We start from the raw sequence: 27,832 nt of genomic DNA on the forward strand, positions 1-27,832 counted from the left end.
TGTAATTTTCAAGACCACTAGAAGACATAATTTAGCATTGAATTTGGAATGTCTTAGGCTTTCACTGAATTTTACTATGGCACATCCAAGGCTAAAAATGTGTAATAAAAATCAAGAAATACTTTCTCCATTTGGTCCAATGATTTCACACCCTGAGGAATGATGCTAATCTGAGTTTTAGTTGATGCATTCCAAGCTAATAGAAAACTAAAAAGAAAGTGAAATAAAAAGAAATTCCACAAAAAAGTAAAAGGTGTAATTGCACCACTTATGCATGAGTTCTGTTTTTTATAAACAATTTGCAAAATTCTATTCACCTTATGAAAGTAGAGCTTTGGATGTACCTAGAAGAATTGGGAGGAGGAGAGGGGGCCTACTTGGAGGGATTCTCATATTGTTTATAAAAATGACCAGACTCTGGCATCCTTATCCTTAGAAACGAACTGGCAAGTCAAAACATAAGTTTCGGAACCACATTGTAGCGTGTGTATTTGGAGATGCCCATTCAGCCCCGATGGGGCTTCGGAACTTTGTAATGCCCTTGAGAGCCAGCAACTATACCAGGAAGGAGCTGAAGGATATAGTGTTCGTTGGGTCTCTGGACTATCTACAGAGAGAATGGCGATTTCTCCGGAATTTTCCCCAGATATACATTCTGCCTGTAAGTATCATGTAAGGAAAAGTTAATATTTATAAGGATTTCAATATTAATAGGACTAGAATTAATAATGATAATAATATTGCAGTTCTACAGTGCTTGCCAGATGCCAGAAACTGTTCTAAATATTTTACCTATATTAATTCATTTAATCTCAAAACCACCCTATGGGGTAAATATTAAATTTATTGAACTTTAAGCATGGGAAGAGTAAGTAACTTGACCAAGATTGCACAGCCAGTAAGTAAGTAACAAAATTAGGATTTAAATCCAGATGTTGTGGCTCTTGAGTTAATGCTCGAATCACCATGTTTTATGGTCTTTGTACAAATAAGAGTTTCTCTGCATTTCTGAGTCAGATTATAATTTAATGGCTACACCTAAGCTAATACTGGCCAGTGTTTGTGCTCTAACTTTTTCATCTTTTCTGGAGACATCTTATATGGACCATACAATGCTACATGATCCCTGATAGCTGTATGGAGAGGAGGGATTTTGCTTATGTGGTATTGTGGTTACAACTATATTTTCCCTGAACTTGCATAGATCTATGTCCCACTCTATGCCACCATTTCGCTGGTTGAGGAGTCCATTATGTGCACTATGAAATGACCAAAGCATTTCATTTTCATGAGATATGCACCAAAGCAGTTTCATAGTGCTGGCAATATATTTGAAAGTAATGGCAAAAACCATGGTTACTTTTCACCAACCTAATGTAAGGAATCTTTTTCAAATTTCAAAAATAATTCTATCAAGAAGCAAATTGCATTCGGCTTTTTTAAAAAGCCACTGTAAGTTTCCCTGTACTACCTCTCCTGCTTAAGTCCATTGAAAGGAAGAAAAAAAAGAGCAAATCTGATCCAGCTAGTGTTAGGAATTACCACTATATTAGACTCCAACCTACCAGAAGACAGTACCAGATCGATCTCTGTTTTCGCACCAAAGAAAGAAGCAACTGCCACTTTGCTAGTTAACCCAGAGAGTACAAGTAGGGCCAGCTGTTTGTACTAGCAATATTGTGAGGATGCACATTTTGCCTCTAGAGCCATAACCTCTCTTTTTTCTGAATTTTTTTCCTCATCACTGTTACCCTGACCCTACTCTCTTCTTCCACCTGAGTCAGTGGCACAGACTTACGTTCCTCCCTCCGCACTCTCCTCTGTCTCATCCAAACTTGCTTTCAGGAAAGAATCTATGAAATTTATTCACACTAAAATATTAATATTTGATAAGGTTAAATGTGTCTGATATGAGGTAACTAAGTTTTAACATCAAGTCAGTGAAGGTTGGAGCTCAAAGCTCAAAAATTACATCACTCACAAAGAGACACTACCATGAGCCATGATATAACATCCCTCCATCAGACAAATGCCTCCTTTCTCTGTTTTCCTCTCATTAGGGATGTGCACTTTATTCTGGAGACCTCCATGCGGCCAACATAGAGCAATGCTCCATGTGTGTTGTCTTGTCCCCCCCACCCAAGCCATCTAGCAGCCAGACTTTGGTAGACACAGAAGCCATCATGGCAACCCTCACCATCGGATCCTTGCAAATTGACTCCTCCTCTGACCCGTCACCCACAGTGTCAGGTGAGAACAGCACCCCTGAAAAGAAGAAGCTAGGATGTATGGAAAAAGAAAAGAGAATTAACTCCTCTTTGAAGTATTTTAATTATGGGGAGCAGGAGGGTGGGCCAGATGTCCTCTGAGGTCCCTTCCAATCCTGAGAATCCTATAGTAGAAATAGCCCACAGTTCAGTGCTCTGGAATTGTAAGTCAAATGGATAATGGCATGCATCTTCTAAATGGAATGCACTTAACACAGTTTTTTTTAATTTTTAAGGAAAAAAATAACACAATTTTGAAGTGTTATCATTTTGTTGTTATGATCAGTGAACATACCATGTGGTATATTACTTTAATTAATGAGGTACTACTATAGTTATTATTAAATTCTCATTGGATCTTATAGATCTAATGCAATCAAGTTCAAATTGTTAGTTTTGTGGTTGAGAGAATGAAACATGATTCTCTTTTACTTTTTGAGATGATTTCAGTATATGAATTTTAGAAGACTAAGATCTTTCTAACACTTGTAGACTAAAACTGTCATACTTCAACTTCAGACTAGAAGGAGATGGTGAGGGAGATGCAAGGGTCTTTCCAGGATGGGGATCATGTCTTTTTTCCCTTTGTGTTTCTCTCAGTGCCTATTGCAATTACTGTCATTTCGTCGATGTTTAACAAATACTCGTTGAATTGCAGCAAATGAGCTGTGACACCTGAAGAGCTTCCACACATTTCACTATGCCCAAAATGTGCCTATGGTCAATCCCCATGGCAAAATTGTGATTTTCCTTCTCCCTCAAAAAGGGAAAAAACTTATACGTTAGTCTGTTTCTAAAAATTGACTACCATCCCCTCAACCTAATCTAAAAGTACTATTACTGAAGAATTTTCTGTATCTAAAACAGATTTCCAATTCTAGAAGTAAAAGTAAGTCATGACTGGAATCCCCTGGATCCAGCTATGTTCCTTGGGGACAATTGATTCTCTGTATCAAGATCAGGTACTCAATCCTTGGGCCATGCAGCCTCTGACCACGGCTGTCCCACTTTGCATGGCACTTGAAGAGGTTAGCATTGAAGGCATTGCAAGGCTTTTCATGACAATGGGTGTCGATAACAATGTTCATGATTCAGACTGGGAAACCAAAAATCTCTCTCTGACTCCTAGACACTGTTGCTATGCAAGAAAATATAAGGTTATTGGCACAAAGGAATAAAACGGTAATCTAATCTTTGGAGGGCAAACTGAGCCAGCTATTAGACCTTCACTAAGCAACCAATCCTGACCCAGAGATTAGGGTTTCAGGGTGTTTTCCAAAGCAGAGCTAATAACAAGGCACTTCATGAATATCAAAATGCCATGAACAGCCAGACTCAGGAGGGGTGAGCCCTACCTCTGCTGAGCAAATCTGAAGATTCATAAAAGTGCTGTTTTGTTCTCCCATAGGAATCCTTAGCTTAGCAATTAGGGTCACTCCTTGGATTCACTCATCATTTGTGTGTGTGTGTATGTGCATGTGCATGCTTGTAACTGTCCATAACTGGGCAAAGAAGAAATATTCACTTTAAAAGCAGTACAGGCAGGGCACGGTGGCTCACACCTGTAATCCCAGCACTTTGGGAGGCCAAGGCGGGGGGATCACAAGGTCGGGAGATTGAGACCATCTTCGCCAACATGGTGAAACCCTGTCTCTACTGAAAATACAAACATTAGCTTGGTGTGGTGGCACATGCCTGTAATCCCAGCTACTCGGGAGGCTGAGGCATGAGAATTGCTTGAACTCATGAGGCAGAAGCTGTAGCGAGCCGAGATCGTGCCACTGCACTCCAGTCTGGTAACAGAGCAAAAAAAAAAAAAAATGCTTATAAATCCATATACAAATGAAAATGCATGCACAATATAAGCCCAGGATAACTGACAACACTGTAAGTCATTTAGTTGATGGTATAGGTGAATAGTTCTTCCTGTTATTACTATTATTGAAATTTCACCGTCTTTATGGACTAGACAAAATATAAACCTATGATTCTAATTTTAGTTACCTTTATATCTAGTGATTTTCCTACTTTATTCATTCAATCAACAAAAAAAAATTGATCTTTTATGATATGTCGGGTACTCTGTTACAGGCAAGAAGGCTGCCCTTAAAGGAGGAGCTGACTGGTTTTGGGGGAAGGAGGTTGAGGAAAGAAGGAAAAAAAATTGGAAAGGCAAAGAGAAAAGGAAGGAATGTCAAAAAAAAATTGGAAAGGCAAAGAGAAAAGGAAGGAATGTCAAAGTATTTGAATCATTATGAGTATGAGTGTGCTTACCTGAAAAGATGAAAAGCAAAGGTTAGAGAAGAATGTGCTAAGTTGGGCTTGTTTGGATGGGATCATACCCATTTGTGTGATGGGGAAACATAGGTGCATATAGGCTTTAAGGACACACTAATGAAGGCGTCAGGTCTGCTTATCTGGCACTGTCACATCAGTGAGGTCACATTTATTTATTTATTTATTTTTTTGAGACGGAGTCTTGCTCTGTCGCCCAGGCTGGAGTAAAGTGGCGTGATCTTGGCTCACTGCAAGCTCCACCTCCCGGGTTCACGCCATTCTCCTGCCTCAGCCTCTTGAGTAGCTGGGACTACAGGTGCCCACCACCACGCCTGGCTAATTTTTGTATTTTTAGTAGAGACAGGGCTTCACCATGTTAGCCAGGATGGTCTCGGTCTCCTGACCTTGTGATCCGTCCGCCTCGGCCTCCCAAAGTGCTGGGATTAAAGGCTTGAGCCACCATGCCTGGCCATGAGGTCACATTTTAAGAACATTTTGAGGCAACCTGTGAATAGCAAAGGGCTATTACCCGGAATCTTCCCCAATTACTCTGGCATCATAAGTCTCTATCTGGAATTTGTATTAATAATATAGAAATTCCCAATCTTCACAGAAGCCTGTTTGGCTTTCTTAATCATTCTTCTCATTCCATAATAATACTCCTCTTCCACCATGTGTAAGAGGTAGAACCAGGAATACACACCCCCAAGAACTAAAATTATAAAGGATTGTGAGATTCTACCAGGAGGCAGAAAGCATCGTCCACAATCAGCACTAAAATAAGATTTGCTGGTAGGCAGTTTTCTGTCCCTTTCACTAGGGGATAGAGTGGCTCTCAACCAGTGGCAATTTGTCTCCTGAGGTCACCTTACAATGGCTGGAGGCAGTTTCGATTTTCACCACTGTGGGAATGATATCTCCATCTAGTGGGTAGAAGTCAAAGATGCTGCTAAACATCTTTCAATACACGGGACGGCCTCACACGATTAGAAAATGTCAGCAGTACCAAGGTGGAGAAACTCTGCCCTAACCTATCTGGTGAGCCCTTTGAGGGATCAGCAGGCTTTTCCACATCTTCATAGTAATGATAAACATACATGTGAAGCCAAGCTAGGACCACCAAGGCTATTCCCTGTAGAAATTCACCAACAGAAATTGGATGGGGCAGGGGGTTTTGGGGAGCAGCAGAGTGAGGACTCTCTGAAGGATCAGTCAGAATGCCAGGCCTCCTGGACATCTCCATGGGAAATTTTAGGTTTTTCTGTAATACTCTAATTACTGCCCTGTCACATCACAAGGAGAACAGGTTGGCAAACCTAGGTACTGAACTAAATAATCTGTGGCATAATCTAAACATATAACAGTAATTAAGCCTGACAACTTAATATGCTACTGAAATTTAAATGTACAGAAGTAATCTACAATTAAGCAATCTTTTGTAATAGCACCCTGCCAGGCTGGAAGATTTCAGGTATAATACTGTGTACTATTAGGTAGCAAAAATATTGACATTAGTAAAATTTACCCAGGCTATGATCTGACACATTCAAATTAACCATTGCTCGAAAAGGAGATGGAGTTAAGGTGGAAATTCAGTTGCTGTCCTTCAGCCAGCATCAGAAGCAGATTTTCATACAGCTGCTTCAGCTGATGTGAATGTGTCTGTACCCAATTAGAACACTAGATTCTAAAAGTCAGGATATTTCAAGTCCTTTATTAGCAGAAAACTGGAATCAGAAAGTGGAGCTCAAAGGGGGATTTACGCATAGAGAGGTTTCCCCTTTGAAGAAAACTGATTTCAATATTTTATTGAAAATTCCAGTCAAACCTTGTATATTTTAATAGGGCTACAACTTAAGTAGGTACCCTGAAAAGGGTATGGGCTTTAAGTTGGTGCCGATCAGGCTGTGAAGCCACCTCCATTATTTACAAGCCATGTGATCTTGGGCATGGTATGTAAATCCTGGCTGCAGTTATCTCATCGTCAAAGGTGATCTCACTATGGTTAACTCACAGAGTACATGTAACAATTATGTAATTCTTATCTCTTTACAGTGTCCATTGCTCACAGCAGTCAGAGATCTTTTACACATATTCATTGGATAATCTCATTTCCTTACTTTAATTCTACAACGTTGACCCATGGCAATTAAAGGAAAATCTAGGATCTTGCAAGCCAGCCAGGAGATTGGATTCTCTCCTCCTTCATCCAGTTCACACTGGCTATTTCCCACCATGAGTTCTTTATCGCAACCCTTCTGCCAGGATGACTTTTCCTTTTTCCTCAGATTCTGTCTCAATGTCAGAGAAGCCCCTCTTTGGGACCTTATCTAAAGTTGTGTCTCCAAACTCAATGACTATCCTCTAAAGTTTGGGGTTTTCTCAAACTCATCAATATCTGCAAATATTTTGTATTTGCAACATGTGGTATGTAACTGGGGCAAGGACTGTGCATAGTTCTAGCATGGAGTAGATACTTTAAAATATTTAAAAAGGAAGAAAGGGAGGGAGGAGGAAAAGAGAAGGAAGGAAGAAAAGGAAAGAAGGAAGGAAAAAAGGAAGAAAAGAAAAAATGGAAAAAGAGAAAAGAATGAAGGAAAGGATGAAGGGAAAAAAAAGGAAAGGAGAAGAGGGAAAGGGAAGAAAGAAAAAAGAACAGGAGGAGAGGAAGGGAAGGAAGGAAGGGAGGGAGGGAGGGAGGGAAGGGAAGGGAAAAGAAGGGAGGGGAAAGGAAAGAAGGAAGGAAGGAAAGGGGAGAGGGAAGGGAAGGAAACGGAAGGGAAGGAAAGGGAAGGGAAGGGAAAGGAAGGAAGGAAAGAAGGAAGGGAAGGAAGGAAACAGAAAAGGAAGAAAGAAGGGAAAGGGGTGAGGGACAGGAAGGAAAGGGAAAGGAAGAAGGAGGGAAGGAAGGAAGGAAGGAAGGAAGGAAGGAAGGAAGGAAGGAAGGAAGGAAGAAGGAAGGAAGGAAGGAAGGAAGGAAGGAAGGAAGGAAGGAAGGAAATGAGGAAGGGGAGAAAGAAAGGAAGGAAAGAGGAAAGGAAAGAAATTAGAAAGGAAAAAAGGGAAGGAAAGGAGGGAAGGGAAGAGAAGGGAGAAGAAAAGGAGGGAAAGAGGGCACATGAAACAGATAAGGCATCTTAATCTGAGAATAAAATAGAACTTTAATTCCCCCAAGTCTTCCTGCACTATGGAAATCTCAGAGATATTTTTGAGGAAAAACAATTTAAGGTATTTAGATCCCATCAAGAGTAAGAATTGTCAGTGAATTATGATCTCTAGCCATCTGTGTAAACCTTCCTCTTTAACAGCTGTGCGAATCCAGTTAGCCCTCTGCTCTTCCATTTCCTCACCAAAAACTGAAAAATTTTGCGAAATTCCGGAGGTCACTGATGGTTCTATACATAAACCAAATGTCTTGAGTTCTTCATGAGGAGCTTCAGTTTTTATCCTACGTTCATTACTCAGAAATTTAGTAGAAATCAGAAATATATTCAGCTCTACTCTGCATTAACAAGAAATGGCTCTTTTCCATCTCAGTAGCGAGGTGGAAAAGGTGTGAAATATTGTAGTATGTAGCATTCCCTCTGGAAACAAACTTCTCTTTGGATTTCCCCTTTTCCTTCCTGGTCTCCACCTCAGTGGCTCCATTCCCTGCCATCTTCCCATTGTCTGTTTCTCACGGGGCCTTAGCACAGAGCTCACCTGCATTCATTCCACTTCTCACCCCTACCAATTACCCCACTTAGGGAACAAAGGACCTTCCAAAGATTTCACTCTCTTCTAAGCAGCAGGGAATCTTAATTACGAGTAGATCTTGAAGGTTTACAATATTTTTTTCCTCTTACATCCTGAGAAAACTTTAAGAAAGTAACCAACGGTTGTAAGCAAAACTTACAATGCCATTATGGTGTGTTTTTCTTTTTCTTTTTCGAGGCACCCTATTTTCCCATTTTCCCCACCAAATTCTTTTTTTTTTTAAGATAGGATCTCGGTCTGTTACCCAGGTTGGAGTGCAGTAGCCTGATGACGGCTCACCGTAAGCTCTGAACTCCTGGGCTCAAGTGACCCTCTCACCTCAGCCTCCTAGGTAGCTGGGATTTCAGCTATGCACCACTATACCCAGCTATTTTTTTTTTAATTTTTGTAGAGAACGGGTCTCTCTATGTTGCCCAGGATTGTCCTGAACTCCTAGACTTAGGCAGTCCTCACGTGTCAGCCTCCCAGAGTGTTGAGATTATAGGTGTGAGCCACTGCACCCAACTTTCTATTCCGTTTCTTTCCTCTTACATTTTTAGTTTAAGTTGGAGACTAAACCTCTGATGTCATACTTCTTTTTGAAACTCACCACGTGATAAAGCTGTGTCAGCCAGTGCCGTGCATCCCTTGTTTTGGGGTCGAGTCTCACAGAGGTTACTGCAGTGCCTTATCTCCGAAGACAGGAGGGAAACGTGTCTACAACCTGAGCACAGAGGTCAAGGGCTCTGAGTGACATCCAGGCTCAGTCTTTAAGAAACCCCACAGCCTTCCACATGGAGACAGGCAGGCAGCCAGTTCTGCAGAGACCACAGCAGTGCCTCAGCCCAGTGAGGAGCTCAAAGAGGCAGAGAATAACGGGAGCCAGCAGCCACTCGCAATGTGTCCTAAAGCACTCATGGGGACAGCACCACCCATATATTTTCAGTTTCCTAAAAATACTACAGGCAAATTGATGTGGTTTGAGCTACAGCCTGACTGAATTGTTACCTAGCACAGCCACTCAGTGGAGAGTAAGCATATCTTAATTGTGGCATCAATAAGCAACTACTGGGAGAGCTTTGCCTTTTTTGTAAGTCATTTGAAGTGCCATTGAGAAAGAACAGACATAGCCAGGCACGATGGCTCATACCTGTAATTCCAGCACTTCAGGAAGCCAAGAAAGGAGGATTACTTGAGGCTGGGAGTTTGTGACCAGCCTGGGCAATATAGCAAGACCCCATCTCTGCAAAGATAAAAATAAAAATAAATAGGCTGGGTATGGTGGCATGTGCCAGAAGTCCTAGCTACTCAGGAGGCTGAGGCAGCAGGATCACTTGAGCTCAGGAGTTGGAGCCTGCAGTGAGCTCTGATGGCACCACTGTACTCCAGTCTTGGTGATGGAGCAAGACTCTGTTTCAAAAAAAGGAAAAAAAAAAAAGAAAAGAAGAAAGACCCCCCCAACACACACACATACACACTCCCCTCCCCACATTTATCAAAAGGAGATGCTGAGGAGACCCACATGATAATTTTTTGTCTAAACATAGTAAAGGATTTGGGATTTGCACATGAAAGTAACTTTGCTAAGATAAAGCACCAAGTTACATGATATTCTTCTACATTTTTGACAAGTTTTGTAAGGCATTCTGTTTGCATTTATCACCTCTTTTCTTCTTTGCAGAGGAGACTCCAGGTTACACAAATGGACATAATGAGAAATCAAACTGCCGAAAAGTCCCTATCCTTACTGAACTGAGTAAGTGGTGTTTCGAGGACAAAATTCAATGGAGAAATTTTTGTGATATATAATTGATGTTCCAAGGATCTTTCTAGAATGCGCAGTCAAAGGACTGAGGAACCAGAATGGGGCTCAGAGCTTTAAGTGTTTGCCCGGATGTTACACTGGGCTTTGATCCAACTGGGGACGTCGGTATATCTGGTGTCAGGGTTCAGAAATGACATCTGCCTTCTCCACTCTTCTAGTTACCAAGAGAGGGAGGGGGACTAGCAACTAGCTTAGTCTTATTCAGAGGGAGGGGCCACGGATATGAAGACTGCTAGAAAGAATCTCCCTGTACTGACTAGTCAAACCCATCACAGGACTTCAGGTCAGATGCCTTCCTTTCCAGCAGTGACACCAGGCCTGGGGCCAGGGTAAGGCAGGACAGGCATGTGGGGTACAGACTTAGAGGAGGTGCTCACCCTTGGTGTCTCCAAATTTTGTGTCCCGTGTATTCCCCCCGTCACCTTAATCCCAGCCCTGAGTGATACTTTCCTAAAATAGGCAGAAAAAAAAAAAAAAAAAAAAAACCTCTCAAAGAATTAACAGAATACGCTGTTATCTGTCACCAACACCTGTACAAAACTTCCCTAGGCATGAGGAGCTCTGGGAACAGAAGACAAGGGAGGGAAGGCAGGGAAGGCTGCCCAAGTGCCTTTGGTGGAGTGCATTGCTGGGGCACCAGGGGATGCATTGGGATTTACTACTGAGTATAGTTGACGGGAAAAGGAGAAAATCCCAGGCAAAAGGAGAACAGTGCCATTAGCGCAGATTGAACCAATTCAGAGATGATCTCTAAAAACTGGTCCTGGCTGTGATTTGACCTGATTTTACTAACTAGAAAAATGCATAATGGGCATTTTATGAGCAAGATTACCAAAACCACCGGGATTTATCCCAAATTAGATGAACATCTAGAACTCTTAGTCCTGCAAACAAAGCAGGGCAACTTAGAGAGGAATCAGTAGGTGTCACCACCACGTGAGCTGGGAGTGACAGTGTAGCAGGTGAGAGGTGAGGCACTGCCTCATTGCTACCTAGCTTTCCTGGCCATTTTGTGGAGCAGAGGCTGTTGAAGTTCAGCTCTGAAGATCCTAGACCCCTGGATCCTAGTACCTGCTTGCCTATTTGGAAACCACCTTGAAGCTGTCTGCTGCAGTTTTTAATTACATTTTACTTTTTTCCTCCCCTTTGAACCATCTCTCACTCCTGAGCTGTATACAGTTGGTTCTCTGTATCTGTGAGGCATTGTTTCCATAACTCACTCACTCTCTACTCCTCTCCTGGCCCTACTTCCTGCAGACACCAAAATCCATGATGTTCAAGTCCTTTATATAAAATGGTGTAATACCGTCAACCCTCTGCATCCATGGGTTTCCATTCAAGAATTCAATTAGTTGAATTCTTGAATGCAAAACCTGTGGAAATGGAGGGCCAACTGTATACACCAAATGCATTAATTCAAAGAAGAGTGTAAGTTAGAGTGGTTGGGAAGAAATGAGCCAGTTTCTCATTGACCCAGAGGTGCATCTGATCACTCTCCAGGGACTTACAGGCTTTGTTTCTGGCACCAAGTAGCTCTTGTCAAGTTAGCCTAACAACCTACCTGCCAGCTTGTCCAGGTTCTTATTGTCTGCCTGGCTGGAAAGGGTCATGTTGACATGGGAGTTGCAGGTCTGATGTTCTGTACCACTTTGGTACAGAATGCATGGGGATCTGAAGGAAATGGCCAGGAAAGCTGAGGCCACTAGTTTAGGATGATACAGCAGAATTTGGACAAAGGCTCATGGGATATTTGTGTGTCTGTGTGTGTGTGTGTGTGTGTGTGTGTGTGTGTGTGTGGAGGGTTCACAATGCAAGGAGAGGAACGTAGAAGTGCACAGGAGATGTGGGTTGATATTAGTCATACCTTGCTCATCTTTTATGAAAATAAAGCTGTTCTCAGAAGAAAATGATTCATTAATATCACTTCATTCATTAACGTCACTTCCTCCAAACATACTGAGGAATAATTTAAGGCATTAGGGGATAATCTAGTCATAGTAAGCAATGGATTCTGAGTTACATGTCCAGCAGATTTGTTTGGATTGGTCATTTCAAGAACTGTAATATCAAGAACTGTGGGGAGTCTAAGGATATCCTATTTGCAAACCAACAAGTGCAGCTACCCCAGTCTCATGGATGCTGGCAGAAGATATAAGACTCCTGGATCAGAGACCAAAACAAAACAAAACAAAACCAGTTTATTACTCAGAGTAATAACAGCAGCCAGAGTATCCTCATTTTTGTGTTGGTTGCCCAAGCCCTGCTTTCCAGCAGGTGACATGAAGAGGGCCACGTGACACCTGTACCCACAGTGGATTGCTCTTTAGGATAGGAACCTGAACTCAGGAAACCAGAGTCTTTTATGACAGGCAGTAAGCATGCCTTCCCTTTGCTCCTGTGGGAGACACCATCTCTGTCTTCCAATGCTGTTCTTGAGACAAACATTCTTGAAAGAAGATTCTAGAAACAAACTTTGGGAGGCTGAGGCGGGTGGATCATTTGAAGTCAAGAGTTTGAGACCAGCCTGGCCAACAAGGTGAAACCCTGTCTTTACTAAAAATACAAAAATTAGCCAGACATGGTGGTACATGCCTGTAATTCCAGCTACGTGGGAGGCTGAGGCATGAGAATTGCTTGAACCCGGAAGGCAGAGGATGCAGTGACTGTGCCACTGGGCAGCGTGGGTGATGAAGTGAGACTATCTCAAAAAAAAAAAAAAAAAAAAGTCTAGGAACAAAGGCAGCCTGTGCATCTCCTCTCATGGACCACAATGACCAGCTGTATTCACCTCAGAGGCTGCCTACAAGGGTCTGAGTTGGAGCCTGGGGCCAGTATAGACATGCTGATGGATAGTTTGGCTACTGGTATACTGGCCTCAGTTAGCATGATTCCCTAAGCCTTTGCCACACAGAGTGCTGTCCATGAATCAGAAACATCAGCAGCATCTGGGAGCTGGCTGGGCACGTAGACTCTCAGCCCTCACCCTAGATCCAGTGAATCAGAATCTAAATTGCAACCAAATCCCCAAGTGATTCATATGTGCATTAAATTTTGAAAGGCACTGGGCTTAAGTGACTCTAGGAACCCAAGTAAATACCAAGTCATCTATCTCATAGTATTTTGAGAAATAAAAGACTTTAACTGGGGTGACCGTGTGTTCCTATTTATTCCTATGATTCCAGGACAATTGTTGAGCATGCTCCCTTTTGCTCCCCCAAAATATCCTGGTTTGAAAGATAAATTATACAAGGATGACAATCAGAACACTTCTTGAGAAACAGCCTGTGCTCCAGCAATGCCCCCATGATGGTGAATGTACCCAATAGAACTATGTCTTTTGTGAGAAGGAAGATATTTGGAAAGGAAAGAAAAAAAAATGTACTGAAATAGGGGTAGATCCCACAGAGACCCCAAAGTAGACATCAGATCTTTTGATCAGGTGGTCGCTCTTTAGCCTGCATGGATGGCACTCTGATCTGCTTGTCTTTCCTTTTTGCCTCTTGCCTTGCAGAAAATCCTTCCAACATTCACTTTATTGAACAGCTTGGTGGACTGGAAGGGTCCCTCCAAGAAACAAATCTGCATCTCAGCACTGCCTTTTCTACAGGCACTGTTTTTTCTGGCAGCTTCTTGGATTCCCTCCTGGCCACGGTAAGAAAAGCTAAGCCACAGAGCCCCCAAAACCAAGCCCTCTACAGAGAAATGAGCAGGTGGTGTAGGGCTGAGTAGATGATAACACCTCACAGTTCTAAGTTCTCTTTGATTTTCAAAAACAAGCTTGTTCCCATACATTAACTAATCTTTTCTCATAACTACTTGGTATGGGAAGCAACATTTTCAAGATTAAAAACTTGAGGCCCTTGCAGCCAGAACCCCTGATGCCAGGAAGAGTGAGTGTCAGCCTCTCAGCTTCTAAGGCATCACTGCAGACCAGGTCCCTTGGAATGAGAGCTCAGGAGATACCACTTTCCCTTCTCTCTAAAATCCTCCCAACAGCTCATGTGGAAATTGGCCATAAAGGGATCCCGGGTTTCAAGGAAGAAGCTCTGGTCTTTGCTGGTGAGTTTTGCTCAGAGCTAAGTCAAATCTCCCTCCAAGTTCCTCCTCTCATGGGGGGCATTGTTGACTACATGGTTGTTCTTTGGTTTTCAGCACCTCTTTAGCCACCTGGCAGACCTTTTCCATCCATTAGGATTCCCCTGGGTGGAATTAATTCATCCTACAAATGCCCACTGAACACCTACTCTGCACAGGGCACTTTTGGGGTGCTGGGGAATCCGCAGTGTGAGAATGACACCTGGGGCCTGCTGAGTGGAGGGGATTGACATATGCATGATAAATAAGTAACACAGAGGGATGCCAGTTAAAGGGCTAAGGAGATGTGAGATAGGAAATGAGGAATTTGGGGAAGGAATTGCAAGATTCAGTAACATTGCCTTCTCAGGGAAAGCAATGCTGAGAAGGCAGCAGGTGACCCCAGCTCTGGGGGAGAGGAGAGAACACAGCATTCAGAAGCAGTGAGGTGGGAGTTGTTAGAAATAGATAATTGGTGCTGCGAAGAAAAGTCAGCATGGAGACAAAAGACCTCTCAGCAAGGCAATCTTTACTTTCTGCAGAAAGGGTGCTCAGTGGCAGATGGAACAATGGCAAGAACACACTTGAACAAAGGAAAAGCAGACATATTTATCCCTTATGCATTTGGGTCATCCTTACTGCTGTGTCCTGCATCCATTGGCTGGAGCTGGAACTCACAGTCTTAAACTGATACCCAATTTGCTAATAACCTAAAAGTTTCCTAAATAGGTAAGTGCAAGGAAGAATGAAGAAGGAAAGGAAGTTGCTTACGAAAGGTTTAAGGAAGCAATAACATTTCCACATAAAGAAGGTGCATAAGCTATGAGCTAAGACTTGCCTGGGTCTGTCCAGGCATGCCTGAGTAAGCCAAAGCAAATAACTGGGTGAAAATGTAAAAACTAATAGTTGATAGGAGGCTTTAGAGTAAGGAGCTATTATTCCTAGTGTCTATTATTTTATTTTTAAACCAAGATGAGCTTCGAAGAGGAACTTTTCTGCTTTCTACAGAGTATACCCCAGGGTGTTAAAGGAATTTCAAATTGACCAAGACTCATGAGATCGTTGTGTAGCCATTTGTGAATGACTTGAAAAAACTCTTCCAAAGGAAAGCCACATAACCCACTGCCTCCTACACTCCTCCTGCCCGGGATGTTCAAGGGAAGAGCTGCAATGTCAATATGCAGATGCTTAAATGCAGAAGAATCTGAGCACAGTTGATGAACTTGCTACCTGGATGTCAATATGCAGATGCTTAAATGCAGAAGAATCTGAGCACAGTTGATGAACTTGCTGCCTCCTGGAGGTCTACAATGAGAGGCATCCTGCCTGAATTTCAGGAATGCCTCAAGGCACAGTTAGCAAGTTTAAGGGAGCACGGCTGGGCATCTCCATCCCCTTCCTGACATCAATGCCATTCGGCATGAGATTGTGTTGCCCTGGGCTCTGCCTCTCTAAGCCGTGGTAGGGGTCTCATACACCCCATCAAGCTCTTAGAGAGAGAATACCACTTCAGTGGTAGTTTAACATTAAACAAATTGGTAGAGTGCAAGGCTCCAAAAGAGTTAAGCAGCTCGGCCTTCATTGAGCCAGGGAGGTACTAGAGGAAGTCAAGTCAGGTTACTTTTCTGAGAAGGTGGCTCTGTCAGAGAAAGTATTATATCACTGTCTGTCACTGATATGTCAATTAACTCGCCTGGAATTAATGACTGGAGTGTCAGGCAGGAGGTGACTTTCGCTGAACTTGACCTGTCTGCAGATACATTTCAGATGGGTTTCAGGTCCCAGTTCTCTTCAGAGATCCTTAGATGTCAGGCAGCTTCATGCCTTAAATTAAAATTGAGACTTAATTAAACACCACCGGCTCACACAGGCAGGAATAGAGCCACAGATTCTATTTAGAGTTGGTCAGAAGGGCAGGATGGACAGGGAAGGGCTGGAAGAGTAAGGACAAAAACGAATGAACACACAACCACAAGCCAGTATGAGGAACACAGATTTGGTCATGAGCCTGATTCCTCCCACCGCTCAGCACCTGATCGTGACATTGGTCTTGGGTGGTCTAAAGAGTGCAGGTTCTTCCCAGGCTGCCTGCAGATATTGGGTCAATGGGCTTCACTCAGTGGAACAGGAAGATTCTTGCTGGAAAACAAAATGTGCTACATAGAGAATAAAAGCCACATAGTGTGACCTAAAACTGGGGTCATCGCATGAGGTCACAACATGCAGTGGATCATCAGCTTCTCCTTCAGAACTCTTGGTAAGTACTTATTTTAGGACTGGCATTTGCTCAACTGAATTTGGGCAGGGACAGCAATGGAGCATCCGGGAAGAAGGCATCTTCTATGTCAAGGGTGCCGACTGAATCTTGAACCTCTAAATCTCTACCTAGCAGTTTTCTGCCCCAGCTCTTGAATCTTTGATGTTGTACACCACAGCAAAATGAACACACTGTAACACTATTTAATGATGAGTGAACTGGGCCATTGGAAATAATTGTGAATGCTGATAATTTTTGTTTTCCTTCTCTTGTTTCCCTTCTCCCTGCACTTGATTCTACTGGTTCTGTGGGCCCTTATCAGTGTGGAGGTGGCTTCCCATCACCAAAGAAAGACCCAATGATCAAGACTGAGCCTCCAATCTTATTGTCTCCTTTATTCTGGGGACCACTTGATTTTGGGTGGACTCTGGATCTTACCACCTAGTCACATGGAAATACCCTCGGAGAGGAAGAGAACATTTATCACCTTCCAATAACAACATCTAGAGTCACTACAGCGGCTCCTGAATATGTTCTCAAACACTTCATTTATTCTCCATATGTGCTGGAGCATCTCCTGGCTGAGGGTTGGTAGGAAGGCAATGACCTCGATCTCCCCATTAACTTAGAAAGGCAGTTGTGGGTCCTGGAGCTATGAGCCCCACAGACCCCCAAGGCAGACATTGCTGATGACCACAGTTCTCGTCCCCCAGATCATACCTTTTCCTACATAGGTCTCTAGGCAATTTATTTAGATGAGTTTTCTTGTTGAGATAATATCAAGAATAATAGCTATTGATCTTAAGAAGAGTAACATCTCTCAAGCACTTACCCAGAGCCAAGGAATTCACTAAGTGCATTACCTCCATTACCTGGTTTAATTCTCCTGTTAAATACGGAAGCTTAGCTGGGTAAATAATCTGCCAAAGGCTGCATCATTTACCAGTAACAAGTTGGTTTTCAGATCCAAGTGTATGTGATCCCAGAGTCATTCCTCGCTGCCACAATCAACTGCCCCTCCAAAAATCTATTTCTGTAATGATCAGTGTTCTTGCAACACAGAGATTTTCAAGTTTAGTTTAGAGGGCTCCTTCCCTGACAATGCTCTGTGTAGAAAGAAGGAGATGTACCCACCCTGCCTTGCCCACCCACACCTCTCCCCTCCATCAGAGTAACTCCACTTTCATCTGTGGTATATTAGAGGCACCTGCATAAGATTCAGTTACACAAGAGACGTCTGTTGTTCAGAAGATTTTGGAATTCATTCCCTTGAAGTTAGGATGCAGGACCAACAGAGAGGCATAACATAAACAGAATCCTATTCTCCTCTATTCTGAGACAGTTTTCCAATTTCCAGCCAGAAGTCTGGTGTAGGAGGCAGGAGTCAGTCATTTTGCCCAATTTTGCATGTCCCTTTTATCCATAATATCCCTCCACAAAGACTGTCTTCTGGGTTTGACACTTCCAACCTGCAGCCCAGCTTAATGCACCAAGAGATCTGTGTCCCATTGCAACATAAGAGGTTACAGAGGTTGCAATTAGACTCTAAACGTTGGTTTCCCTGATACCCACACTATACAGAAGGTCAAGGCTAAGAGCAGATGCATTCAGGACAGGCTCCCTGAATGTATCTGCTAATGCTTCAGCAGTTTCTGAAACAAGATGAGAACACCAGCCATTACTTCAATCCCAGTGAACTGTATTTTCAACCGGATATTAAGGGCCTGCTTCCTTCCCATGTGTTCTCTCTCCACCGCCCCTAATAAACACCAAGAGTAAATGTGTGAATCCCAAGAAGGCCACAAAGCCCACAGTCATGTGCTGTGAACTTGTTACTGCTTAGAAATACTAAGGTTTTGTTTACATTTTCATGCAATTTTAAAAATTCTATCCCTTGATAGACCTGTGCTAGTTTTTTCAATGTAAAATAATGGGTTTTTCCCTCCAAACCTTCTGATACAGTTGACATTAAAATGGCTTCAAGTGTTCCTGGTATACTACCCTAAACTCCTGACCCAGCTGAAGAAATATGCCTGTAGGATATAATTCAGATTTGCTTTTAATCCTCTATCAGTTCAGTGCTGTAAACACTCAAATATGGTGGGGCAGCCAGGCCCATATGCAGGGTTCCTATCTGGTTCTACAACAAAAGACTTTCAAAACTAGATGTGAACCTGGGGAGCACTTTCCCTTACTTATAAGGAAATTCAAGCCCACACAAATTACATGACATTCTTAAGGTCACTTGGCTTGTTAGTTGCAGTTTTCCTATCCTATAATCTCACTCTGAGATTAGAAGTATTTCCCAAAGAATGTTTGATCTTAAGGTCTTTGAGAATTCTCAGAATGAAAAGCAGCATTTGGCTAGGATGTTAGCATCTATACCATTAGGTAATATTCTAGGTTATGACAGGGACCACAATATTCACAGTAGCTGAAAGTTAAAACATTTTGATGAGCAACATTTTCTAAATTGAAAGTCCAAGTTCCAGTAAATAAGATGATATTAGAAACATTGACCACATTTGAAAGTCCGAAATATTTCAAGTGCCCTTCAACTTGCAGATTTTCTTGTGAAAGACAAGAGGGATGGAGAGAGAGAACAAGAGGGAGAGAGAGAACTAAAGGGAGGGAGGGAGGGAAGGATGAAGGGAGAGAGGAAAGAAGGAAGGAAGGAAGGAAGGAAGGGAGGGAGGGAGGGAGGGAGGGAGGGAGGGAAAGGGAAGATAGAAAGAAAGAGATATTGAGAAAGGTCTGTGCCAGAGAACCCCAAATAATAAGAATAGGAGATGAGCTCACAGCATATGGGTGACATGTAAATCCCATTATTTTTCTCAATATAGAATTATAATCCTTTTGATGTCAGAACTGAAGAAATGATATATTCAAAAGCTAAGCCTCTCTCAGTTAAATATGTAAAGCACATGTTTCCCTAGAGCTGTTGATACCAGGATAACCCTAGAATTTACACCTTTTCTTTAATCAGTGGAGAATTATTCTAACAGCATTACATTTGATCACTCTACACTATGGCCACATGTTCTTAAACGGATTGTGGTTGAACCTGGATTTATGTCCTCCACTACCCACCCTCCCCGCCAGGACATCGGGGACTTTATTCCATAAGCACCCTCCCAGGTGGTAGTGGGATATAACAAAGAAGAAACATAAGGAGGAAGACATCACTCTGGAAATTCCTTTAGTCTGGGGACTAGGGCGAAGTCATCTTTTAACCTAAAAAATACTGTAAAAGTTATTTTTATTATCTTCTAATTCATATAGATTATATTATTTCTTGTCAACTTGTCCCAATCACATCTACATTTTTACCAGCAATATTTATTTGTTAAAAATTACCTATCCATTGAAGTCAATATTCTTACAGCTTTCAAACACCTGCCTTGTTCAGTGCACTACTGAGGATATGAGTGTTATGTAGACATAGCCTATCTTCTGAAGGAGCACATCGTCTTCAGGAAGTATTGCTCAGTCTGATCTGAGGACAACCAGTGCCAGAACCACTCAGGGTGCTCTTTAAATTCCAATTCCCACTCCTGTCCATATATTCTGATCCAGGAGATCTGGGATCCCAGAAATCTACACTCATTAATATCACTTCAGATGATCCAGATACATGAGAAGCAATGATAAAGAAAACAGAATTTAGCAATGTGTGCAGTATATTTTACTTAATCCCACAAGCAATGCTAGAAGGTAAGTATTGCCACGTCAACTTTAAAGATTATAAAACTGTTGCTGAACAAACAATCAGCCAGACACAGTGGCTCATGCCTGTAATCCCAGCACTTTGGGAGGCCAAGGCAGGTGGATCCCTTGAGGTCAGGAGTTTGAGACCAGCGTGGCCAACATGGCAAAACCGTGTTTCTACTAAAAATACAAAAAAATTACCCAGATGTGGTGGTGCACGCCTGTAATTCCAGCTACTTGGGAGGCTGAGGCAGGAGAATTGCTCGAATGCAGGAGGCAGAGGTTGCAGTGAGCCGAGATCACACCACTGCACTCTAGCCTAGACAACAAACAGAGTGAGACCCTGTCTCAAAAAAAAAAAACCATGAATTGCCCAAAGGCACCCAGCTGGGATATGACAGTCCAGGATTCAAACTCAAGTGTGTTTCATACAAGCAACTAACTGTAAAAAACTGTAAAATATAGAAAAATGAAATTAAGTAAAACCCGATGCTCATGGAATCCCAAAGAAAGAGAAATTTCATTCTGCTTAGAAGACCCAGGAAAGAGTCACAAAGCTGATGAACCACAGTTTCAAAAGCAAAGGCATGAAGCGGTACAAGAACCACTTAAGCACCTGCACATAGACTAGTATGCCCCAGAGGGAACAGGTCATGGAGGAAACAAGCCTGGGAAGGGGGCTGCATCAGATCCTGAAGGTTTTGAAGCCCATGGTGGAGACAGAGGACCTGGTTTTGTGTCAGGATACTAAAAGGTTGAGGAGGTGGAGGTCATGATCTGATTTGTGTTTCTGGGAATTGCTATGTTTACAATGGAAGCATTGTAAACAATGGGTTGCAGATGAGAAGAAAATCAAGGCAGAACAAGAAGTAAAGAGGTTCCCATGATAATCCAGATTTCAGAAGATGGATCCCTGAATTTGAAAGTAGAGAAAATAAATGGTAAATGAATAACAATTGAAGTTATTCCTGATATTTCTTATAAAAGAAAAATGATTGCATTTGGATAATATATAAAAATAGAAATTCTCATTTTTAATAAAGAAAAAGTCTAATTTAGATAAAATGAAGGATGAAAAATTAAAAATATTATATATTCAATAAATTTGAGAAAACCTAGTGGGTAATATATTCCAATGACCTTTCCATGTATTTTAATGCCTGGTCCACACTGAATGTAGTAGCAATCCTGGAGAAAGAGACTTTATTAAAATGGCTGGGATTATTCAGACTCAAGCTCATTGCAAAATAAGAAGTTTGCCATGTCTTCCTCTGGTTTCGTTTGGATGCCAAAGATTCTGAAACCCTATCCATTTAATTATTAAACACCTATAATTTCTAAAGTATAATGAGAGCTATGGGAAATCCAAATACTAATAAGACCTATGTCAATATCTGTCCCTAAATAGGTCACAAACCAAAGGATTATAAGTAAATCCACATCCAGAAGGCTCAAGTATAGATGACAATAATATCATTAGTTCCCCACTGGAAAATCTACAGAACGTCTCAGTAAATATATGTATTTTTAAATATACATTGATGATGATTAGGGTATCTGTGGCCTGACATATATACCTCCTCTGGTCATTTTGGGAAGAGGGGAATGCCTTGTGTCAGTATCATTATCCACTTTCTTCTTCATCTGCAGTGTAATCTCCAAGGAACAGGAACTGGGTCAGTATTGTTTTCTCTGCACTTGGCCTAACCTAGCACAGTACCCAAACTGCCATCCTTCAGCTGCATTAGATAATGATAATGAGAAACACTGTTCTACACCATCAGGTCCATGTTAAACAGCAATGCCCACTAAATCTCCAAGCCTATACCCCTCCACAGTTCACATATTGGCTCTTCTGACTTTGCATGTGGCTTTTCCTTGTTTTCCAGGCCTTCTACAATTATCGTGTCCTGGAATTGCTTCAGATGCTGGTGACAGGAGGAGTAAGTTCTCAGCTGGAACAACATTTAGATAAGGATAAGGTCTATGGTGTGGCAGATAGCTGCACCACACTCTTGTCTGGAAGAAACCGGTGTAAGCTGGGGCTTCTGTCCTTACACGAAACCATTTTATCAGACGTTAATGTGAGTCTACTCTTCTCAGAATTCAGTCTTTCACTTCCTTACCTCTCTGAGCTTCTGAAAATGGTCCAGGCTATTTGGGTTCATAGATGTCCCATAGCACAGAAATGATAACAATAAAAATAACAAAAAAAGAATACAAGTTTATATTATTCATAGAGTATTTTACAAATCACAGTGTGTTCATATGTTATATTCATTTTTTATAATAATTATGGGAAGTAGATAAAGCAATTGTTATTATCCCCATCTTCTAGATAAATAACCCAAATCTACAGGGAGCATCAGAGAGGCCTGGCAACTTTGTACCATGACAAGGGTATTCATAATAATTATAACAGCTAATGTTTATTGAGTATTTTCTCTGTGCTTGTCTTTTTTAGTATTTTTTCCACTTAATCTGTCCATGGATTTATATGGTAGGCATTATTATTAATTCTATTTAACAGATCAAGAAACTGGAGCTCAGAGAAGCAAGGACTTGCCAGAGACCACATTGTCAATCAGTGTCAGAGCAGGGACCCAGCTACAGCAGTTTGACCCTGGGCCTGCCTACTCTCCCTATATTTAAAATGCTAAAGAAATCTGATAAGGTCAGCTGAAATCAGGCAGAAGACTTCTGTACGTGGGTCTAAGAATCTGGCTGCACGAACCAGTGGAAAATGCTTGCATTTTCTTAGCCAAGGGAGCCTGTAAACAGTAGATTACAGCAAGGGAGAAGATAATAATTCTGGAAAATTCTAACAGGGCATCCAGGCATTTGGGAATCAGAGTAGGGTCCAGCCAAGAAATGAGAAATCTACTTGTCACTGTGGTGCCTTCTGGTGTGGTTTTAATTGGCATTGCATTCAGTTGTCCAGTGTTACTGCTAGGGGCAGGCTTTTCCAAGGAAACATCTTTTGTTGATTCAGAGGACATTAGCAAAACCCCTGGGCAGAATACTATACCTGGTGCATGTTGATGTGTGCTGCCAAAAGGGGCAAGATCCATGCTCTGTGCATTAGCATTTCAGGTGTAAACCACATTCCAGAAGCTCCCTCTTTGTAGTCTGGTCCTTTGCATTTCCGTAGTCCCAGGTTGCTCACCTACAGGTGGACTTGTAAGTGTATATAAGCCCAGGAAACTGTTGCTAGCAACTTCCTGTTGGCACCAAAGAGGACGGTAGACTTGTCCCCCCTCCTCTCCCTCCTCTCTCCATTTATGCCATGTCCTCCCTTTGTTCTTTATCCTGAGGAATTACAGAACTGGATGGATTGATCTCTTTTGACCTTGCTGAGCCCATTTGCTGCTGCAGGGGCTTGAAATTGTTGTCTATTCACAATGATCTTGGCTATAGCCCGAGAATAAGGTCCAGATGAGTATTTGGGACTGTGATCTGTTTTGCAGTAGGATAAGATGACTCTCAAGAGGTCATTTAACATCCCAACTCATTATCTCAAAAGCTGCGTTTTCCCAACCTGTGGCTCATTGTTAATTCATAGTGGTTACCAGAATGGCAATGGTAATAAGGAGAAGCACAACATGTCACACCACACCCACCAGAAGCTCTTGAAAGAGCCAGAATGATAAAAACAATCACGGGATTAGAGTTTCAGAACTAATCATACTCTTAATTACCTATCTACCTGGCAGTGCCGCCACAAAGATATTAGGAAATGGCTTTCCAAGCTTCTACTACCAGGTAAAGCAAACGACACTCCAGTGAGTGCTTATAATTGCTTGATCAAAGTGCCCAGCAGACATATTTTTGTCTCTTCTCTCCCCAGCCAAGAAACACCTTTGGACAACTGTTCTGTGGCTCACTAGATCTTTTTGGAATCCTGTGTGTTGGCTTATACCGAATAATTGATGAAGAGGAGCTCAACCCAGAAAACAAAAGGGGAGTGTGCTAGATTGGAAAGCACCATTTATCCATTCAAGCATAAGAACCAAAGCTACTTTATTCAATGTGAAAGAGAATTCCAGAGCTCAGGGTCCACAGTTGCAAGGAAGGGTGCATGGGAAATAAAGAACTATGTAAGAATAAGGAGGGATGGGTATAAACAAGAGGGACGAATAATTAGGGTCCTATTAATATTGGCCATGTAAGAAGAATGGAGTCTCTGTCCCCCAGTGAAAATTGAAATGTGGAGCTAGATTTTAAATCAGCTCCACGTTTCAATTTTGTAACTTACTCCTCATCCATGTCTGTACAACTTTCTAAAGCTGAATGCCACGATCTACATTTGAAAGATGTACTTGTTTTCTGCTGGACTTATTGGGTAGATATTGATTGAGATCAACTTTAGCCATTGTGCTTTTTACATATAAATCATGGGGGTGATATGTTCATCTTTCAATTTAAAGAAAGACCACTCTGACAGCCCTGAGGAAGATAGAAATGTATGTGGAGGGGAAAGGGAAAGGAGAGGTTACAGTCTAGAGACAACACAATGGTGTATGCCCAGACTAAGATCCTCACAGTAGGAATGGACAGGATTCAGAAGGGAAGAAGAAATTGAAAGGAATAGGGTGGAAATAGATCGATGAAACCTGTTCCAGGAGAAAGGAGAAGGAAGCCAAATTACTCAAAGTGGAGTGGTCTTGAATAGAAAATAACAGCAACAATTTTTTTGGCCCACAGGAGAAAAGGAGGAAAAGAAGAGATGCCAAGGCAGATCTAGCTCTAGGTGAGGGCTGTGTGTATGGGAATTTTTATTTTGCACTAGAATTTCTCAGTGCACAGTCATTGCTGAGAGAAAAATAGAAGAAATAGTATCAGGAGTTGAGAAAGGAGTCAATGTTTAGATTAGCTGCTGAGAGGAGTGGAAGAGGAGGCTTATTGTGGATTTGTGAAGCAATCCTAGACCATACAGTGAAAGAAGAAAGATTGGAAATCCCAATGCACTGAATAATAGATGTACTCAGAGTTAAGGGAGTGAGAGAGAAAGTATGATGAGAAGTTGTAGTCAGCAGTGATTTATTGAAATGTAACATTTTAGAGGTGGAACAATGTTAGGAATTAAAACAGCTAGGACATGGCCAAGAAAGTGGTTTGGAAGTAAAGATCATTGGGTACTGGAAGTCATAGCAATATGTCTGAATGCTGAAGTTGTAAACCACATAGACACTGTAGGCATGTAAAAAGATGGCTGCACTAGAGTTTGAAAGGAAGAGCATGTCAAGTGCCAAAGGACAAAATAAGCATCGAGGTCTACAGACGACTCTGATGGATGGGGAAGGAAGGTGCCATGGCTTTATAGTACCCACCACCAAGACAACGGGGGAGGTGTAATGTTCTGGAAATAGCTCCCTCTCTCCCTCTCTGCCTGAACTCCACCCCTCCCCCTAACACCTCTGTACAGCCCTTGCAACATGATAACTGGGAATATATACAGCTTATATTAATACTTGATCTCAGGGGAAAAATTGGTGTTTTTGTTTTAAACAGAATATGTGATCTTGTTCAACAGATATTTTTAAAAATAGAATTGAGGTTACAGAGGACTCAGTGGGAAAGATAAAAGTGGGTAGGTTATTCGGTGAAGGAAATTCAATGGTGCCTTGAGATCTATGCTAGGAAAGAGGTGATCATTTGAGGCACTAGTGAGGCAATGCAGGATGAAAGCCATACAAGGCTACCCTGCCTCAATGTTCCCACGTAAGCACTGTTGCACTCATTACCTCAACTCACATTTTTGGGCATTTGCTATGTACCTGATGCTGTGTTAAGGGTTCTGGATATTCTTTACGGTTCATTAACATTCGCTATTTGCTTGCTAGTCCGGGTTTCACATGAAACTGTTTTTTTCTAATGCTTTTCTCCATTGGCCAGGCTACATTCTGTGGGAAAGCTGGTGGCATAAGCATTAGGTTAGAGTAGGTATAAGTCAGGATGAAAATACCTGAAATATATGTCATCTTTCTGTTGACAAAGCTTGGCTATGTGGTCAATATTGTGCCAGCTGAATTCATGAGTATAGTGACTTTTAAAATCAAATAGACCTGGAGTAAGGCCATTAGACATCAACCAGTCCAAACCACAGTCTTCCCCCTCTTCCCACTGGAACAAAAGATGAGTGCAGCAAGGCCCAGAGAAGGAGGACACCATGCCAAGAGTCAGAAGTGGTTGGGTTCAGAGGCAGGGATGAAAGCCAGCCCTCTCATTCCTACTCTAGAACCTCTTCTCTTGCACTGTGCTACAGGAGTAAGTACTAAATAGCTATTTACTATTAATCAGAAACCCATGAAGCAAAACAAAACAAAAACGTTTCCTCTTTGGGCCCAGCAAAATGACCTCTTTATTTGGGCCACTGCCTGTCGCCACACTGGCCAGCTGCAGAGGCTCAGCATTTATCTTTGATTTGTCTTACAGGTTTGTGATCACCCGGCCAGCCAATGAGTTCAAGCTGCTGCCTTCAGATCTTGTGTTTTGTGCCATACCCTTCAGCACTGCTTGTTATAAAAGGAATGAAGAGTTTTCATTGCAAAAGTCATATGAAATTGTAAATAAAGCATCACAGACAACAGAGACACATTCAGACACAAACTGTCCTCCCACCATTGATTCAGTTACTGAGATATTGTATTCACCAGTCTATTCTTACCAGCCGAGAACTAACTCCCTCTCTGTTCCTAAGCAAATAGCATGGAATCAGAGTAGAACAAACAGTATTATATCATCCCAGACACCTTTAGGTGACAATGCAAAAGAAAATGAAAGGAAAACCTCAGATGAGGAGGTTTATGATGAGGACCCCTTTGCATATTCAGAGCCATTATAGACCTACCCATATTCTTCACGTGCTCTTAACTTGCTGCTTACAAATCATCTCCCGAGAAGCTAACTTTTAACAAAGAAAATAAGAATGGAAGCATGCCATTTTTCTGCCCATGGCTTAGTGGTTCATGAAGGCCACACTGTTTCGGATGAGACAAAAGTCTAATGCCACTGGATCTTGTGTGATAAATAAAGAAATATATGATCAATGCTTCTGTAAGGAAAGTTCATTGCTCCTGACTAGAAAACATGTTAATTTGAGCTGCATTAAAGAAGTCCTCCAGTACTTGCTGGATTCCCCAGGTCAGGAAATACAGGTAATCAAGATAAAAATGAGAATTACTCAGACATAGGAAAGAAGTAAAGAGACCCCCTTCAATCAAGAATCTTACATTTTCTTTTATCCCAGAACAGGCAAATACTAAAGTAGTATATATTTCCCTCTTTCCCTCCCCATTGTATTTTTTGTTACTCCATTGTATTTTTATTTCATTTCTTTTTATAGGAGGTGAGAAGCACCAGAAGAGGAGATGTGACTGGAATTGGAAAACAATTTGTCTATAAGACCTGGGCATATGCCTGGAACATAGTAGAGGTTTCATAAAAATGAATGTTAGAGTATCCTGGGATGGGGTGCCTGAGTGAAATAAGATAGATTAAAGTATGTAACCTTTCAAATTATCTAATTCAAGAACAGAGACATCATTGCATAAAAGGTCTGAAACATTTCCCTATTCCATATTCCAAAGCAAACCAATCCACTGCTCTATAAACCTTATCTTACAATTAAGTCATTTCACCTAGAGGTTACTGTTTACATTGTAAACAAAAGTTCAGCATATCTAGGAT

General features: G+C 41.8%; 1 protein-coding gene across 2 annotated transcripts in view; it reads left to right on the plus strand.

Annotated features, from left to right (window-relative positions):
• The window catches only part of KCNU1 (potassium calcium-activated channel subfamily U member 1), a 152,922-nt gene extending 125,730 nt beyond the window's left edge, over window positions 1-27,192 (plus strand). The window contains exons 21-28 of one of the 2 annotated variants that reach the window (XM_058433499.1): window positions 437-661; window positions 2,061-2,250; window positions 9,961-10,035; window positions 13,616-13,755; window positions 14,101-14,163; window positions 22,033-22,227; window positions 23,991-24,101; window positions 26,577-27,192. In XM_058433499.1, coding sequence (XP_058289482.1) covers window positions 437-661; window positions 2,061-2,250; window positions 9,961-10,035; window positions 13,616-13,755; window positions 14,101-14,163; window positions 22,033-22,227; window positions 23,991-24,101; window positions 26,577-26,987 — 1,410 coding nt within the window. In that variant the 3' untranslated portion in view covers window positions 26,988-27,192. The remainder of the gene's footprint in view (window positions 1-436; window positions 662-2,060; window positions 2,251-9,960; window positions 10,036-13,615; window positions 13,756-14,100; window positions 14,164-22,032; window positions 22,228-23,990; window positions 24,102-26,576) is intronic. The other variant, XM_058433500.1, reaches the window with a different exon arrangement.
• The last annotated feature ends 640 nt before the right edge of the window (window positions 27,193-27,832 follow it).

The sequence above is a fragment of the Hylobates moloch genome, unplaced genomic scaffold (genome assembly GCF_009828535.3).
Source record: "Hylobates moloch isolate HMO894 unplaced genomic scaffold, HMol_V3 SCAFFOLD_22, whole genome shotgun sequence".
In the NCBI taxonomy this organism is placed as follows: domain Eukaryota; kingdom Metazoa; phylum Chordata; class Mammalia; order Primates; family Hylobatidae; genus Hylobates; species Hylobates moloch.